The sequence below is a fragment of the Chlamydotis macqueenii genome, chromosome 7 (genome assembly GCF_036417535.1).
Source record: "Chlamydotis macqueenii isolate bChlMac1 chromosome 7, bChlMac1.mat, whole genome shotgun sequence".
NCBI lineage: Eukaryota > Metazoa > Chordata > Aves > Otidiformes > Otididae > Chlamydotis > Chlamydotis macqueenii.
The window spans coordinates 36,062,285-36,081,332 of record NC_141562.1 but is presented as its reverse complement, the minus strand read 5'-3'; the positions used below and the strand labels follow the sequence as shown (position 1 = coordinate 36,081,332).

Genomic DNA, 19,048 nt, shown 5'->3' with positions numbered 1-19,048 from the left:
TCTCCTAGTCTCTCTGGTTAAGCAGCAGACTCCTCTGTGCACTTGCTGACCTGCAGCACAACTCCGTGCCTTCACTGTTCCACTGCCATCATGGAGATCTCACTCAGACCAGACCATTAAGGTTTATTCCACAGTCCCACGACTAAGGAAAAAGCTTTTCCCTAGCTGGCAGTATTTCCCCACATGAGCTATGGGAATTCACTGCTCTGTCGCAAACACCCACATCTCTCTGGGCTGTCCCTCTACGTGTCCCAGCATCTGCTGCAGCGTTGTCCCACCATTGTGCACGAGCAAGTGTGGCCTCAGGTTGCGCTCCTTCAAAACGCGGCAGGCTGCTGGTGCTGGGGCAGTGACTTCGGCCACGGAGATGTCAAAGCCCAAGCCCTGGAGCTTCTTCACGAACTGCTCACGGGTCGCTTGGGTTTCGTTAGTGCAGAACCGCAGCTTCAGACCAGACGCTTTGATCCTGTTGAGTAAAAAGCAGTGAAGGTGTTAATTAGATATAGAAAACGAGCTAAGAGCATCAGTTCTGCTGTCCCACACTTAAGCTGGGTAATTACAATAAAAACACAAAGATGATATTCCGGAACAGGATTCCAGCTAGTTGTAACGATGTTTATATCCACACTGGGCTGGCTTCAGTTACATTTATCACTTAATCTCTCATAAAACCCCTGTGCTGTTACCTGGCAGGTAATCCTGAAAAACATGGCACTTCAACCAATTCACCAATAAACGTTTACAGGTAAACGGCTCCTCAAGGGAAGAAAACATGGCCCCAGGTGCCGAGAGCAAGGACACGGTCCCTGTGGATCGGTACTCTGCAGTCTCATGCAAGTCCTCTGCCCCTGAGCAGCTGTTTCCCAACCCAAGCTGTGGGACCTACTGGGGATGTCACAAAAAGGCCTCTTCTCCAAGAATGAGCTGTCCGCTATCTGCAGAACCAACGCATTTCAAAGTGGACACGGCAAATCAGAAGCACTGGAAAAGGTATTGCAATTTAAAAAAAAAAAAAAATTTGCCAAAAGGACTGTCACCCAGCTCCTTAAATACATTAAAATGCCTAATTTTGTCAGTTTAAGTGTGAATTTGTACATCATTACCTTTGAGGACCTAAGCTAATATAGGTTTAGATATCTAGGTCAGTTTGTGGCTAGGTTTATAAATTCATATTAAAATATTATTACATTTCTTTGTGCTAGAATGAAAAAGGACTTTTCTATTAGAAAAGCCCTTGCGTTGATTCCCAAGACAAAAAAAAAACAAAACGTGGTGGGTTCCTTTTCTAGGGAAGATGATCCCAACTGGCTGGTGTAAACACCGAAACCACCTCAAGGTAACGCATCTGATGACGAACTTTCCATCAAAGGATTCTTAGAAATCCGGTCATGACCCAGAGAGCCCCTTCCGCTCGCTAAAACTGCATGCCAGTGTCTTCTTCAATAACGCCGGTGATTCATTTCTTTTTCATTATTTGTCTTTCCTAATCATAGGTATGTGAATTATCAATTACACTTAGTGGTTAATTGCCCTTCATAAAGGTAGCTTTTCTATTTTAAATTAGACAGTTAATATATTGTAACTAATAGCATCCACTTGTACATTATAAATATATCTTCATTGATTGGAGCAGCGAATGTGAGATTCCCTCACGAGTTAATGAAGCAATTGAGTGAAGAAGTGCAGGGTGTACCCAGGGAATAATTATTGTTAATGAATTATGATGTGACCTTCTCAGAACAATGAACAATTGGTGTGACAGTGGGATGACAGTATTCCACATCTGTTATTCAAAACACGGCTTCAGCTGTAGCTAAAAAGCAAGGCGGTGTTAATTTGGATGCACAACAAACTTTAACAGAGTGTGCCATGATTAGAAAAAAAAACAAAAAAAACCTTATTCTAAATGCAAAGCCTATCTACACATTCTTAGGGAAAAAAATCCCGTGATTCACGACTGCCTGGAAGCAGACATTTGTTGAATAAAAATCTATTCTTTCTCTTTCTAAAGGTCAATGGCATGAATCTAGGAACAACACTAACCACCGGCTTGCACAGACAGACAAGCACCCTCACTGGTCAGCTTGGTGAAAGGAAAAACTCTGTTTTCCTACGCTACAAATGCAACTTCCTTCTCAGAACTTTGGATTAAAAACAGCATTACACTTCTGAAAGGCCTGACCAAGGCGGAAGCAGAACATATCCTGGACTGCCTCACGCCTTCATGGCCACCAGCAATTACCTCCTCGACAAACGAGCTCAGCGAACGCTTAGGATCAGGTGAGGTCTACAAAGAGTTAGGCCAAGCCGGTCAGAAAATGGGAGTTCTCATGAAACTCTCAAAACAATTCTAGGACACTAAACAAAGAAAAATCATCAAGAACTCCAGAAAATACTTATTTCTACTACAACACCTTTTCCATTAAAAGCCACCTTTTCCTTCAAAGTTAGCATCTCTAAAAAGACAGCCTGCTAGCTCTCTGCCAAATCCTTGCACGATACAGTCACACTCACTGGTATGAGCGCGATTATACACACACCAGGACCATCCCTCAATGCTCAGCACGCAGACCGTGAGCAGAGCCTGCAGGCCAGCACGCATCAGCAAACTATTACCTCAGAGCTTAAATAATTAGGGAGAGCTTTTAACAACAGCTCTACACGGGGAAACCCTGGCTCCGCTCGTGTTTACAGCGAAGCTCTCCTTCAGTTTTCACAGTCGGGTTTTGCACCAGGAGGAACTAAGAGACGCCTTGAAGGCCTCTGTCTAATGGAGGCAAGATGCTTTGCACAGTGAATCAACAGTGGAGGCAGTGTTGCTAAACTGGCCAGCTTCACAGGAAACCTTGAGCTACCCAGCTGACTGAGCCACCAGCGTTCATATTTTAAGAGGTAGGCGCAGAGCACGTTACTGCAACTCCTAGTGCAGAGACGTTAGGAGAAGAATAAAGAACAAAATCTGCAATGTGATGCCTTGTAAGATAAAGAGCAAGGGATTAGATACCTGCAAGGACAGAAGAATGAGGCAACAGCAGATGAAATATATAACACACATTTTATCAAGATCTCCAGCGTATTACGGATTTATCAGCATCTGCGTTACAGAAGCGCAGGCGCACCCAGGAAGCCTAGTCAATCAGGGCTTCAGCTGACCTCCATACATCGCGGCCATGATAAAGATCCAGGAGCCCCAGAAATCAATCCTGATTAGAGCGCAAGCCGAGCAGACGGACAGGCAGCACTGTGCTCCACGCTGCAGGGACTCTGCACGGTCCAGGTAGCTGCGGACATGCCAAGGCCGCCTCTCACTCCTGGTTCAGGGCTGTCAACAGGCTCACCGTCAGATGAATCCGCTCCGTTTCCAACATGGCTGCTCGCAGCACTCCTGATGTCCCATGAGCAGGAAAGGGAAAACTTGAACTTCACCTGTGTGTGGCGAGCTACCTGTGAAGGGAGAACAGCTTCAACCTTTCGGGGTGTCACAAACGGCAAACTCGGCTGTGGCAAAAGAAATTTGTCAGAATCGCTCTTGCAGGGGATGGCAGAGAGTGCAGGGCAGCAGGGAGCAGAAGAAAAATCAAATTGCAGCCCTCAAGCTCGCGCCGCACAGGCTCTGCCGCCGCACCAGCCATGCTGGCAGAGCAGGCGTCAGCTTCCCCGGGGAGCTGCCGCAGCACACAGGCGCTGAAGTAAAGGAACAAGTCACAAAAACTTCCAAGCCCAAAATTGTAAGTGGAGAGATGAGCACTGAACTAACACACCAACAGGTGGGTGAGGAGACTTTTTCTGAGCCTTACCAGAGGAGGGATTTAAGTCCACTCCAGACCAAAACAACCGTCGCCCAAACAATTCCTAAGTCTAGAACTGGGGCACCCACTCGCCTCCAGGCACGCCATGGGCACACATACAGGGGAGATGGAAATCAGGTTTTTAATTTCAGCCCCGAGCTGCCCCTCATGCTACGCCAGCTCTTTGAACTGACCTTTACCTCGTTCTGCCGGAGCGGGACACGACGCTGAGTGACAATGTCCCACAATGCAATTACCGTGCGTCAGATGAGCCGGTCCCTTACAAATCACCTCGAACTTTACACATCTGCTGGCTGTCAGCATCTGCCAGGTTCACTCACCCGAAAATAATGAAAAAACTCTCATTATTGTTCCATAACAGGTAAAGTGTTAGGACAATTATTAGACATCCTGACTGACCTTGTGCAGACTTAACCAACTGCCCTTGCCAACCTTTATGGGCAGCCTTTGGCATCTAAAACACAAAAAAACCCTGTTCTTTCAGATGATATAAAGGTTGCAACACCAATAGGAAAAGAAAAAGCCCCAGAATTTAGGCTGGAAGCTCCTTCTTAAACTCACATCACCCTGCACGTGGCAGAAGCAACTAAGGACAAAGTGTAAGGCTAAACCTCAGACTCCCCGTATCTGACCACCTTCTTTTGCAGTGAAGGTTTTTCCTAACACGGGAGCAGGAGAGTCCTGCCCACAGCTGGCAGGTCCTGCGCAGACAGGCGGGGGGGCAGAAGGCAAAACCCTGAAAGAGGCAATAAGCCTGAGTTTGGCGACTGTCCAACGCCAACTTCAAAGGGGTTTGGAAGAGCACTGGTTATGAGATTTCCAGAACTGGCTTTTTATCCTGATTTTGGTTTTTCAGACTGTTATTGTTTTGTTTGGTTTTTTTTAAATTCAAAATAAAAGAAAGCGTGCTAAGCACTTACGCTATTTGATTCTTTCACATCAGCGGACAAATGCCAGTGTGCTTCAGTGTAGACTTGTCAGCAGTCTAATATCACCTCTGAAACACAGGGAATAACCAGAGAGTTATCTACCTGCAACCAAACCATAAGGTAAAACCAGGACTTGTGCAGCAATGCCATCCTCCCACGTGGGCAGAGCTTATGTTTGCTTATGGCCCTCTGCAAGGGCCGGGGTGCTGGTGCTGCCAGTAAAACATCTCCTGTCAAGAGGAGATGATACCGAGCATAATGGTCAAAAGTAGAAATGACTGGCTTCGTTTCAAGGTCAGTACAGAAGAAAAAGTTTGAATAGAGCACAATTTTTTATCACTTCTTTAGTCTGCTTGATGGAGAACAACAGCACAACAGCTGGCTGAAAGCACTGACCCCTTCTGGGATCCAGCTGTGGAAACGCCTGTGCGGTGGGAGTACATTCGCTCTGCTTTATGTGTCCTCTGCTTAAAAAGCTTACTTGTGGCAATAACGTATTCTAGTTTCTCTGTGAACCATGTTATTTCGGTGGCTATTTCAGTAGCACCTATTTTTCATCTTTAATTTCCCCGATCTGGTGTTTCCATTCACTGATGTCTTGTCACTGGTGCCGAGCACAGCCGAGCTCGCTAAAACTCCCAGTCTCTGGAGGTCCAGCTTTCTGCTCCATATAGCAAGGCTGCCCTGACAAATCCTTACGTACGGCACTTTTTGGCCCCCACTCTCCCTTGCATTCTTGTGTCTGAAACTCATCTCTACATCTGCTACCTCACGAGCACAATTTCCTCTCCAGACCCACGTGGCTCGCCTCTATATATAGAAGTGGGTAATCTGGAGTGAATCCAAAGGAGGGATTGCAAAGGGGATTAAAAAAAAAAAAATAGGAGGACACTACCTTTGAACAGGAACGGAGGCAGATCAATAGACACGTATGAAGAAGCCACAAGAAAAGAGTCCAGTGTTATTTAAGGGTGGGCAAGGGTGAAACAAAAAATGGTACCGTTACAAAACTAAAGACGCTGGAAACACCACTTTGAGACACTGTTTGACAGCAAAACTGGAAAAATACTAAATTTTAGTTCAAAGTAAAATTTAAAAACCTACCAATGCCTTTATTTCAGTATTTCAATCATTCAGAATTTTTCTGAGGTAGAAATAAATACTAGAAGGTGTACATCAAAACAAAGACAAAGTCCTTCTTGTCCTGAGTGCTTTACAAAGGCTGCCTCTCTCTAATGCACTGAATACAGCTGGATACCAGAAATACTGAACAAATTACCTGGTAACATAAATCATATTCCACCTGCCTGAATAGAAGGGTAGACAACACACTTGTCTACAGATTTGTAGACAACAATATGCCACAACAGTGAAATCTAGAGGTAAGTATTTAAGAAAAATAATACATGCTTTTGAAGTGAATCTGCAGAAAGGAAGCACAAAGCAGAATATAAGAAAAATCTTTCTGGTCCATGACATTCAGTAACAAGATGCATTTAATCGCTGCAGACGACCAAATTAGCTTAAAGTATGACACCCAGTAGTTCCAGACCTTAACCACACTCCAGGAACCGAATCGGGGCTTCTCACCGCCTCTTGTAGCAGCTGGCTGATTGTTACATGGCAGTGACACAATACCAAGTACGATTCAAACATACGGGTGCATTTTATAACAAAAGTAAACTCTAGTAGACTTGAAATACTTGACAAGTATTGTCAAGAAATACTGACAAGAAAAAAAATTTGAATTTTGAGGATTCAGTTCGCATGAACGGGTCTGGAATATATTTATTTGCATTAAGCAAAGAACTTTTAGGGACAATATAATAAATCACACTCCAATAGCTTTCATTCTGTGCTAAAACCAGTTGGGAGATTTTTGCCTCTGAAGCTACCAATTATTCTGTTAGAATTCAGTCAAAATCATGCTGTTATCTTTGTCACTGTCAAATTCTTTCTTTGTATACAAAGATAATAATAAATAATAAAATTCCCTTTCTCAGAAAAATAAAGTAAATCACCAAAAGGTTTCATTTAGCCTATTTTATAGAGAAAGAATTCACTCTCACCTGCTTTGCTTACTTACTTTAGAAAGTACCATACTATTTCACTGCAATTGCTCAAAGACCAAGCCGCGTTCCAACAAACTCAGTGTGATTCTAATCTGGAAGCAATCAACAACTAATTCCAGCGCATCACTTGCGGAGACAGCGTGCGATCCGAACGCCGATACCGCTGATGACACGCAGGCTCGATTCTAAGATTCCAGTTTGAGTTCAGCAAACATGAAAGACGGGGTGGGGGGGAAGGAAAAATTACTACCACAGTGGAAAACTGAGACAAGTTTTAAGTTCTAAAGTACAGAATGAGATAGAGTGCTGCTCATTCAGATTAGGGGTTAATCAGCATTTATACAAGGCAGTGGACCAAAAAGTACCCTCAGGTAGTAGGTATCACTGTAGGATCCTCTGATATTCTTTATTAGTAAATATTTGTACAGCACGTAATTGTGCTGATGGACAGTAAGCAGCGCAAGACCCCAAAGGTTAACGATGTTTAAATTCCAGAAGTGTAAGCACTCACTCATGCAATTTCTGTAGACAGCACTCGGAGTACCCACAACTTCAGGGACATAGATCTTTAAAATAATAATGAACACTGCTGATTAGGAAAGCAAACATGGGTTAGGAAGGTCCACTGCTCTCAGAAAACTGAGGCAGCAGCTAATGTTACAGACTAGAGTGGAGCTGTGACAACTCTGCACCCACTGAGGATCGATTCCTGGATCTATGCCTCTGCCACTGAACAGATACAGGTGTATACAGAACTGCTTCATCTTTTTGTGTCTCTGTCACTTCAGAAAGAGCAGGTGACACCTACCTTTCTTTAGGATCCATGGACAGAAAGTGCAAAGAGAGTTAAGCGCAAAGACAAATGAATGAATATTTACATAAGAGTTTGTACAGTTTATTTGAAAGTCTCTCTTTCTGGGAAGAGCAACTCCTTTGCGAACGCATGTCCTGAAGGCACAGCAAGTCTTCAAACTCTGAACATCTGCACAGACTGTGCTAAGCCATGCTTATCTTCTCCTACAACAAAGATTTTCCACTCCTTGTTGCACACATGCCTTCAGGTGGCTCTTTGTAAACTCACGACTGTCCCACCCAAACCCCTGCACGCTGAATTGCTTTACGGTTCCAGTTCCGCTTGTTCTCCTTGCAATCTTCGCCTTGTTAGACTCTCCAGGTATTTTATTTCCACACGACTGTCCAGCTGCTCCACAGCCTCCCTGCTCCCCAGATTTCCGTTGCTCTTTTAAAGGACTCTGTAGAAAGTTGTGCTAACAGATGCACTATACCGGCCAAACAACAGGATGTTGTAAATGTCCAACCGCTGCGTGCTTTTCATATGGATATGCTAATGGGCACGCTATCAGCACACAGCTGTAAATGCAAATAACAGGGCATCTTCTATGGATGTTTAACCACCTTCTGGCTTGTAAGAGACCAGCTCCCTGCTATTTGTAAGATAAAAAGTGAATAGCTCACCTCGTGTCAATGCCGTGTAAATCAATTAAGACAACAGCAGCACAGTACAGAGGCACCGTTAAACTGGCTCCAGAAGAAGCCTTTAAGTCACCGATGGGCTTTCTGATCTTGTCCGTGGGCTTTCTGATCTCCCTCACAGCCTGCCAGTTAGCTGCACACGCTGGGAAGAGATGTGTTTCATTGAACCCTGTTATAAGGATTTTTTTAAAACAACAACAGACATATGCCACAGCGAATTAAACAATCAAGAAACGTTATGGCTTAAAAGTTTTAAAGGGACAAATTGTCTGATCAAGATGCTTTTGGATTTTCTAGTCATCCCACCCAGTCACCCCAATATCCCCACCTAGAGTTAACAATAACAGTCCCCAGGAGATTTAACAACATTCCTGGCACCCTGGCTTCTGGGTTAAACCAGGGGTGCCCACGCCCTTCGGCACACGGGTGCCCGGCTGCCGTAGTCCAGCCCAGTAACCGAAAGGATCCAAATCCACCTTAGCACTACTTCAGCGCAGAAGTAGGTCTGCTCTGTACAACGGGCCAAATTCTGCTGGCAGAAATTACATTGCTACTCTCTCAAATACTAACTGAAGTAACCGCATGGCAGAATTTGGCTGAAAAAAAAAAAAAAAAAGAAAAACAATGCAGTAAATGTAGTTTTAGAGGAGTCGAAATGGCTTCAGTCATACGAAACCAACAGCAAATGAAAATGTTTACTTCTGATTTTTATTGGTGTGTACTATGTGTTGTTACACGAAGTTAATTGCTGTAATGGCGTGGGAGATGATGGCGCAAGACAAGCTGAAGAGAACGGGTCAGCCGTCGTATTACAAGTTCGGATCTGCAGTAGGAATTACCACACTGGTATTTAAGACTCCAATCAGACGTGAAAGATTTTAGACATCTCTTTTAGCAAACGACCATATCAATTTGAGTTAGTTACAAAGTTCCTAGCTATCTGCAATTATGAATTTTTAATTGATACGAAAATGAATTAATTAAAAAAGGAGCCACTTTTAGCTTTAATCCATCAGCTTGAAACCACTGAGCTGTACTATGACGCAGACACAAATATTAATGACCAACTGGCAATAGGATAATGAGTCAATAAAGATTTTAAATGCTGTGAGCTAGAACAATTACCAACCTAATAGGCAGATAAATAAAGCTACTTGACTTTACCCAAGGAAAATGATTATTCTTAAGCACTTACACTGAATGACCTGAACAAAAGGTTTTGTTTTGAATTTTTTCCTTCCTGGCCCTTCTCCAAACTCACTTCTGCTGTTCCCAGTTTCCATAGCTATGGTCACTGCTTCTCCATTGCTTACTGATATGAAACTCCTCAGAGCCCACATATGCCAAAAAAACCCAGCATGTTCCCAGTACGCTTCCTAGGAATCAAGCCTTGTGCATGGAGCTGCAGAGAAACCGTATGGACATTTCCACTATTTCAAGAGAAAGCCCATTTAGCCCAAGGCCAGAGTTTTACTGTTATTTCATCGCATATTTCTGACATTGCCATAAGTTAAATTGCAGTTTACATTTCCTCCATGCAGGAGGTTTCAGTAAATGCAGTGACAAAAGTTATTAAACGGCAGCCTGCAATCAAACAGAAAACAAAATTTAAAAACCTAGGAGAAAAAAAAAACACTATGTCAAAAGCGAACTGCAATGCAGATATTACTGAATATGTCCTGGTTGTTAAAAGAATTATCTGATCTCCGACAGTAATCATGTAGTTGTTGCTATTTATGTTTGTTTGGGCCGTGCCTGGAGGCCTCAGCTACAATCCAGGCAGCCCCACGCTACACAAACTCGGCGTATGCGGTGGTCCCAGCAGAAAGTGTCAGTTGGCAAGAAATGAGAGGAGGTGGTAAGACGCATTCTCCTGGAAGATGGAGAGCAGGAGAAGATTCTCCTTTGCCAACAGATCAGCTGGCACAGGCATCAGCCTCAGCGGGAAGCAATAGTAGCAGGAGGGTTTGAGCGAGACAAGAAGGAAAGTTAAGGAAGTTTAATCCCGGCAGAGGCCGTCCCAGCAGTGTCTGCCCCGGCAGTCAGCAAACAGGCTGGTCTGCACACCCACAGGAAAACTAACGTGTTGGTTTTGCTACGAGCCTTTTCTCTTAGGGTCTCTCTCAAACCCTGAGCCTGCAGCACAGCTACAGAAAGGCAGAAGAATAAAGGGGACACGGAGGGACAGGAACATAAATCATAAACAATCCCTTGGAAAAGCCACGTGCCATGGGATTTCAGTATGATGTCTTTATACCAGCGACTTTCCCCTCTGCCTAATTTCACCAAATTCCCTTGGAGCGCTGCTCTCCTGTTGGCCATTCTGGCACCTGCAGCTCCCTCCGGCCATCTGAGCACCAGAAAGGAGCCAAGAGCCTCAACAAGCCTTAAATTTGCCTCAGATGCCGCTTTCTGACAGTGCTGGAAACTCTGATCCTGTAGATTAAAACAGAAGATTCATCTGGTGACGTTTTATGTGCCCACTACGCGTATTTCAAGAAATATGAACAAAGAGATAATAATTAAAAAAAAAACAAAAAAAAAAAAACAACCAAGAAAAAAGTAGCAAAGACTTCTTTTATTACTGGTACATTTGGATCTTCTTCAACTCTGCCTTTTCCATGGCCGTTCCACCAACATTTAGGTACGTTTCTAACTAAACTCATATGATCATTTCAGTGATTTCAACGGACGGGGCTCTGAGCAACCTGATCTGGTTGGAGATGTCCCTGCTCCTTGCAGGGGGGTTGGACTGGATGGGCTTTACAGGTCCCTTCCAACCCTAAGCACTCTATGATTCTGTATTTCCCTGCTCGATAAAGCACCTGCCACAAGTGTGTCCATGCCGGGTGGCCCCAGAGGACAGAAGCCGCAGAGCTGCTCGCCAAGTAGGCTGTTAACGCTTCACACTGGCTCAATATTTCAACATTTAAAACATTTCAAGTGGGTTACATGGAGCAGCACTTGACAAGTGAAACGGATCTGGATCTTCTACGATGGGTTAGCGAAACATCACGCAGAGCCAGAAGGCTCCTCTGGAAACCCAGCACCTCCTCCAGTGGGGCAGACCTACAAATCAATATCCATCTTTAAAAAAAAGATGGCCCTGCGGCCATTGCTCTGCTTTGGCCCCATCCTGCTCCCCAGCTCAAGTAGGGCCAACGCAGACACACTGGCAAGTCAACCCAGGTAATTAAAGTGAGTTAAATAAATGAAATCACTGTCTGTTTAGCAGCACTTACTTAGCCTGTGGTAACTAGATTACATTACTCAGCTAAAAGCGAGGGAGTTCACCACCTGTGGGCACTGGCAAGTAATTTGCCACAATACTTTGCTTTTGTGTCACTTATAAGCTGGGCAATCATTAACTGCAGCACGGAAATTCTCCATTTCTGCTGGGTTGCAAGTTCTCTGCAAGAAGCCCCAGCTAGTCTAACAGCTAAGCTAATCAATTTACAGAATTACCAGGCCAGTGAGGGCAATATTTTAAAAATTATTACTGGAGGAATGTGGCAGACCTCTTATATATTGCCCACTCCTGCTCCGTGTGCAGCAACGACAGTAAATACAAAACCAAGCAGGATGTGATCTGTGCATGCTGCTCCGGGCTCCGTTCCTCATCAGCCCAAGCACAACAGATCTGCAGACTCAGCAGACTCCCTCACACCTTAAATTACCCTAAAAAATACCAAGGTGAACCAAAATGTCCACGTTTGCTGTCCTGTCCCACTCAACTTTACACAGCCAGCCTGGAGGACTGCACAGATGGGGTGGTTTTAAACCCCAACCCTCGCTCGCCTTTGGGTGCTGCCCCAAAGCCCAGGGTCAGGCCCACATTGCATGTTTTGGGGTGCCAAGCCCGCACTACCACGTTCCGGGGTGCCCCCACCCCGGGAGGCCGCTCAGGCCGCAGACCCCGCCTCGGCCTCCTCCTCCTCCTCCTCCTCCTCCCCGGCGGGGTGGGCCCGGGCCGAGCCCCTCCGTCACCCACCTGCGCACCGCCTCCACCGAGCCGGCGATGGGCACCCCGCCGCCCTCGCCACCGCTGTCGTAGAGCACCCCGCTGACATCCAGCAGCAGCCCCCGCACCGCCCGAGCCCAGGCCGCCATTTCGCACCCGCCCCGCCAGGCCGAGCCGTGCCGCGGGGGCTGCTGGGAAATGTAGTCCGGGGAGGGGGGCGGGGCCACCCCGTGAGGCCTTCCGCCTCTCACCTGATTTATTAATTTTTTTTTTTTTTAAACACCTGAGGCAGGTGACAGACTAGGTTTGATTTTCCCAGGAGATCTTCGACAACAGCATCTGGACATCTCGGCAAAAGCTTTAACACCAGGGCACTGGAAGTCTCGTCATGCAGGTGGTGTGGTGTCTCTTCTGTCCACTCCGTGGCTGAGCAGGAACTAGCACACCAGGATGGAAATATTTTTGTTTCTTCTTACCTAGTAGACTGGAAATACAAGGTAATAACATGGAACAAGTTGCCCAGAGAAGCTGTGGATGCCGCATTCCTGGAAACATTCCAGGCCAGGTTGGCTGGGGCTCTGAGCAACCTGATCTGGTTGGAGATGTCCCTGCTCCTTGCAGGGGGGGTTGGACTGGATGGGCTTTAAAGGTCCCTTCCAACCCAAACCATTCCCTGATTCCTCTCCAGAGATACGGCGAGCAGCATCTGCATCTGGGCTGTCCGCTGCCAACAGCCCAGCGAGTGGGACGGCAAACAGCACCGGCAATAAAAGAGCAGCCCAGCAAGTCTGCAAGTGCCAGGGCTCCTTCCCTGTTTCCCAATAAAATCCCTCAGACGTCACATCCCTGGGAAAAAAACACCTCCATCCTCTGAAATACGCATGTCACAAGAGTCACATGCTGTTGAAAGTAAAGGCAACATACATGTTTTCTTAAAAATTTATACTGCTTTTGTCATTCCTGGTAGGACTCCAGACCCCCAGCGATATCATCACCCTGAGTCCTGATCTGGGCCAGACTTTTCCGAAGCGATGAGAAGCTTGGCGTGTTTCTATCCTGCAGTTTCCCTCAGGAGCAGGAGCGCGGTGGGATGGTGAGGGAGGATTCCAGCACCGCTCCCCCAGCCGCTGCGTGGCTCCGGTTTGCCATCCACCCCGTATCGCAGCCTGTACCACCCTGGATGCCTCGACGGGTCTGTAGGAACTGAGGTAGGACAGGATTCGGCCCTCGGGGACAACGCGCTGATCCACACATCAGTGGAAGCCTGACGAGACCCGCATTAGCTCAGCCGGAACGCTGACAGGGCTGTGCCCTGCCTCGATGGTATCTTCTCATACGTGCTCAGTGCTTCATACAGACAACAAAAAAAAAACCACTGGCTTGTCATGTAAAGAACTGAACCAATCCCCTCGTTTTACAACCACGGATAAGATTTTATCAACTGTGTTCCAGCTTTACAGATAATATTGTTGTCTCCCTCGATAAAGTCCAAATATTTTCTTACTGCTAATACTATCCATAGCGTGCCACAACTCTCAGAACGCATAAGGAGCTGTGGCGGAATCATAGTCCACTTTGTTTTAAGAAAAGCAGAGGAGCCTCGGCAGCTCTGATTTGCATCACCATTTCTGGAATAGCCTCTGGCTTCTCCTTAAAGATAATAACTAAACTGTGAAATTCATTAAATAGACCCAGAAACGGATCAGGTTATTTAAAACAACATCACTAATGGTGCAATATCTCAGCTGTCTCCACCGATAGTGAACATTGTCTTGGATAGTGTTATCAGTCCAGGACACCCGCCATGAATATTGATCCGCAGCTTGTTACAGCCATCACTTGCCGTCAGGACAGGTCAGGGTTGAAACCCACCTAGCATCAAAGCAATTTAAAGGCGGCACTCGGGCTGAATTTTAATGCTCGAGCTGGGAAACGGACCAACTTCAAACAGACTGCTAAAACTAATCCGTGAAGGTGTGCTTCCTCGCGTGTGCCTTTCTACGTGCATGTATGTTTGCAGGTCGGTGTGCATGCGCGCGTTAAACCGGTGATACCTGAAGATGTCTGCTAGCTCACAAATTAATCTCAATGCTACAATTCACCTTCTCAGCTCCTGCAGACACAACAACTCACACTGAAGTATTTGCGCTCTCACTTGTATCAGGTAAGATTTTTTTTTTCTTCCAAATGTAAAAAATCTCCGGCACTTCCACTGCTTGTGAGCATTCTTAAAATAGTGAGCCATACACTTATTTACCATAGGAAAATACCTGTGATTTCTCTGTGTAGTTTGGAACTAATGTTGTGCCACAAAAACAACCTTGTTTCAAAATCAGTATTAGGATCTGCACTAAGACTTCGTATCCATTTTCTTTATTTGATCTCACTTCTGAAGCGTGCCGTCCAGCACCTGCAACTCCTCCTCTCCCCTTCCCTCTCCTTCTTCTGCCCCTCAAGGAACTTTAAATACATAAGCAATACTTAACTAGCACCCAGCAGTGTTTTCCAGCTCACCACCTTCATTTTCACGCAGAGTGCATTCCCAAAACTGAGATTTATCAGTCTGTAGCTTTACTGTGTGAACAGCTTAGGACAGAGCTCTCTTCTCTGCTACGCGTGTGGCATCCCGTACAAGAGGCCAGTGCCAAACGGGCTATTGGGTGCCACCACCACGTAATTAACAATCACAATTACTTGTAATCACATCTCCCTGCGCATCTTCATCTCATCTTCTTGCTGACGTTATCTTAAGGCCTACGCCTTTGCAAGGGCAAAGAGAAAGCCCAGCTCTGCTGAGGCCGACACCTGTAAAGACGAGGAGAGCTGGGGTCTGCACCTCTTCCTGGGAATAAAAGCAGATGGAGTAGCAGATTCCCACCTAGGGTGCCCCTCCATCTGCGCCTCGGCCCGATCCGCGTAGCCAACAAAATGCAGAAACACCGAAAAGAGGGGAAAGCATCCCCATGAACAGATACAGGCGTACGGAAACCCGTTGCTGGCAAGTTTTTAGTAAGCAGGGCTGGTCATGGGACCGGTGCAGGGTGGGGAGGGTTGACATGCTGTCGCCTGCCCCGTCCCAGTTCCAGGTGTGAACAGACCACAGAGTGTTTCCACTCTGGGCAAGGAGGGCGAGGCAGGGGGCTGCTCGGTGGGGGTGGTACTCCCTCAGCGCAGGCGTGCCTCAGTTTCCCTGCCTATGAACTGAACACCTGAAACAGTGGCCGAGTGCTTCAAGCCGGGAGCCCGCTCGGCGTAGTTGAGGGATGCAGGAGCCGTCCTTCCTCTCTGGGTCCCTCTGAGACATGAGGCCGGACCACCACTGGCCCTGGGGAGCTGCAGGGGGGGTTGGCAGAGGCAGCCAGGGGCTCTCTGGACCCCGGGGGGCAGCAGCGGCCGCTGGGCTGCCATGTGCTGCCACATCCCGGCACTGGTGGAGGACCTGGGGCTGGTGCCAGGGCTCCGGGCTTCCCTGCTGAGCATCCCCTTGCCTCCCCTAATCCAGGCAGGGTAACAGGGAAGCCCTGCAAGGAGGTTGGGATGGAGGGATGTAGGGATATAGGGATGTAGGGATGGAGAGATGGAGGGATAGAGGGAGGGAGAGAGGGATAGAGAAAGGGAGGGATGGAGAGACAGAGGGATGGGAGGACAGAGGGAGGGAGGGATAGAGGGAAAAAGGGATGGAGGGAGGGAAGGAGGGATGGAGGGAGGGAAGGATGGAGAAAAGGGACGGAGGGAACGTAGGGATGGAGGGACAGAGGGAGGGAGGAATGGAGGAATGGAGAGATGGAGGGACAGGGACGAAGGGATGGAGGGACGAAGGGATGGAGGGATAGGGGGATGGAGAGATGGAAGGATGGAGGGATGAAGGGATGGAGAGATGGAGGGACAGGGATGCAGGGAGGGAGGGATGAAGGGACAGGGGGATGGAGAGATGGAGGGACGGAGGGATGTAAGGATGGAGGGATGGAGGGAGGCGCCCGCAGAGCCCTCGCGGCGGAGAGGGGGCGCGGGGGGGGGGTGTCTGTGCCAATGGCTGCGCTGCCCCCTCCTCTGCCCCCACCCCGCCGCTGGCCCCTCCGCCCTCCCCGCCCGCCCCCTCCTCCCCCGCCGCTTCACTCCGCGCTGCCAGCGCCCGGGCGTGCGGTGCGGTGCGGTTCGGGAGGCGGCTGGGGAGGCGGCCCCGGCTCCGCTCCCCCGGCTCCGCGCTGAGATCCCGCCAGGTCTCCGGGAAGCGCGGAGGGTTGGGAGGGAGGGGGATGCCGGAATGCCCGGAACGAGGGGCCAAGGCGGCCCCCATCCATCATAAAATCTCCTTCTCCATCTTAGACATCCTGGATCCCCAGAAATTCAGCAGGAGACGAGAACCGGCCGCGGGGAGCTGGGGCAGCGGCTCCCCCTCGGGGGAGCGGGAGAAAAGTTTGGGAAGAGTTGATGAAGTAGGCAAGGACGCCGCTGCTGCCGGCAGCGGGAGGAATAAACTAGAGGCACATGGTAGGAACGCGCTCGAGTTTCTCCGGCCGGCGCTGGCGGGGCGAGCAGGTGGAGGAGCCGGCGTGCGGGGACCCCCCCCCGGCCCCCCCGAGCCCGTGCGGGGCTCCCGCAGGAAGATGCAGCGGGAGGGGCGGGGGATGGAGGGGGGGGGCAGAGAGGGGCTGGAGCACTGTTTTAAATCTCGAAGATGCAAAGGGGAAAAAGTTCTCGGGGTGGTGGTACCCCACGCACCTGCGGGGTCCCGGCGTGCGGGGCATCCTCCGCCGCCCGCGAGGGACGGGGCTGGGCACCGCACGGGGGGTTTTCCCCCCCAAATCGCGACCGGCAGCGGGACCTGACCTCCCCACCGGAGGATGCCTGAGCTGCCCGTGATCGATATCCCATTACCGACTCCCGCCTATCTCCCGCCCGCAGCTTGCGGGTTGCCCACTTCAAACCTCCTTCCCCCGGCCTGATCCTAATATTGTTCGATTAAAACTTACCTTTAATAGATGACATCTATCGATCCGGCCCTCGCAAATCTGAAACTCCATTAGCGCGGGGATGGGGAGGAGGGAGGGGATTTATTTCGCTTCAGAAAGGGGACTTTAATAACTTCTTTTTTTTTTTTTTAATTGGTAAGAAATCCATATCGACGCCTGCCCTCCTCCCCGTCGCAGATGCGGAGGGTAGCGCTTTTTTTTTTCTGTTTATTTTTTGGTTTTTTCCTCCCTTTTATTTTATTTTATCGCGTTGCGGGGGAGAAGGCGATGGAGAAGCAGAGCCGGGTTCTCGGGGGTGGCAGGCGGCTCGGTGCTGGGTGAGGGGCGGCAGGAGGGTGCGTGTGTGTGTGTCCCCACCCCCCTCCATCCCCTTGACGACCCCCGCCATCTCCCCTCAGATCCGCGCTCCCCTCCGGAGAGCGGCGCCGAGGCAGCGGGGCAGGAGCGCGACGAGGAGGGCCCGTCCCCCGCGACCGGGACCGGTACCGGGCCCGGGACCCAACCCACCGGTCGCCCGGAGGAACCGGCCTCACCGCGGGGCCCCAGGAGGAGAAGGACCGAGGCGGGGTGCGGCAAACCGCGTCGGGCGCGGACGGCTTTCACCTACGAGCAGCTGGTGGCCCTGGAGAACAAATTTCGGGCCACCCGGTACCTGTCGGTCTGCGAGCGCCTCAGCCTGGCGCTTTCCCTCAGCCTCACCGAGACTCAGGTGAAGATTTGGTTCCAGAACCGCCGCACCAAGTGGAAGAAACAGCACCCGACAACCGACGGGGCGGCCCCGGCCTCGTCCCCCTCGGCGGCGGGGGGCGGTGGGAGCCCCAGCCCCCCCGGCCCCGGCGCTCTGCCCTTCCAGACTTTTCCTTCCTACGGGGCCGCCAACGTCCTGCTCCCGCCGGCCGCCCCCTTCCCGCTGGGCAGCGGCCCCTTCGCTCCCTTCCTCGGCCCCGCGTACCTCGGCCCTTTCTACGCCCCGCACCTCTGAGAAGGGGCAGAGCGGCCTGGAGCGGGGCAGGGGGGCGGAGGGCACGAGCCCTCCCACCGGGAGCCGGGCTCCGGCCCTCCAGCCCAAACGGGGCGCAACGTCTTCTTCGCCTCAGGTGGTTGCATGGCGATATGAAGTGTAAGCAAGTTGATTTTTTTTTCCCTAGTCGTCACAGCAGCATGTTTAAGGTACCTACTTGGACAAAGCGGAAAAAAAACCTCACAGTAACCACTGGATTTCATTAGCACGTTTGAGATGTAATTATAGGCGTCGGGAGATGGGAAAAGTAACCCTCTTTACACATGCCTGACACTAATTCCCTCCAGATTCTTCTCCAAGTTCCTCTTCTAAAGCGCTTCCCATCGCCGTTTGGCTTGCCAGCACACGTCTCAGACCTCGAGAGCTCGGGAGCTGTGGCAGTCCTTACTCCTGCCGTTATCCTGGTGCTGATGCTTGCGGCCGTTTCAAATCCCAGGGATGCTCGCCAGTGAAGACACCCCCAGGCTCTGAATTTGCTCGTGGGACTCGGTTGTTCCCTGTCTGACCCACCTTTTGTTACCGTTTCTGACTTCTGAAAGCTGCAAGCCGTGAACTTGGTACCCTACCTGAAAGAGTTTTTCTCTTTTTCTCTGAGAAGGTGTAGAAAACTGCAGCTCCGTCTCATCAGGCGACGAGTAGAAAATCTGCCCGGTCAGTGGGAAAGTATTCATTGCTGCTAATGTACACGGCCTCGCTGCCTTCCTTTTCGGTTCATTCCCAGTGACTTCAAAGGTTTTGGATGACATGTCTAAAGATCATTCTTTTTGCAGAGAACAGTTGTTCTCGTAA

General features: G+C 49.2%; 2 protein-coding genes across 5 annotated transcripts in view; one reads left to right on the top strand and one right to left on the bottom strand.

The window, feature by feature from the left end:
• The window catches only part of LHPP (phospholysine phosphohistidine inorganic pyrophosphate phosphatase), a 76,663-nt gene extending 64,237 nt beyond the window's left edge, over positions 1 to 12,426 (bottom strand). For 3 of the 4 annotated variants that reach the window (XR_015259120.1, XR_015259121.1, XM_086752777.1), the window contains exons 1-3: positions 12,296 to 12,426; positions 8,287 to 8,446; positions 279 to 466 (exon numbers count right to left, since the gene is read on the bottom strand). Coding sequence is in view for 2 of the 4 variants with exons in the window: in XM_086752777.1 (XP_086608903.1) it covers positions 279 to 466; positions 8,287 to 8,446; positions 12,296 to 12,374 (427 nt within the window). In the remaining 2 variants the exon portion in view is untranslated. The remainder of the gene's footprint in view (positions 1 to 278; positions 467 to 8,286; positions 8,447 to 12,295) is intronic. The other variant, XM_086752779.1, reaches the window with a different exon arrangement.
• Positions 12,427 to 16,521: 4,095 nt separating this feature from the next.
• NKX1-2 (NK1 homeobox 2) lies at positions 16,522 to 18,220 on the top strand. Its single transcript, XM_086752560.1, has 2 exons — positions 16,522 to 16,756; positions 17,637 to 18,220. The coding sequence occupies exons 1-2, from the start codon at positions 16,522 to 16,524 to the stop codon at positions 18,218 to 18,220; spliced, it is 819 nt and encodes a 272-aa protein (XP_086608686.1).
• The last annotated feature ends 828 nt before the right edge of the window (positions 18,221 to 19,048 follow it).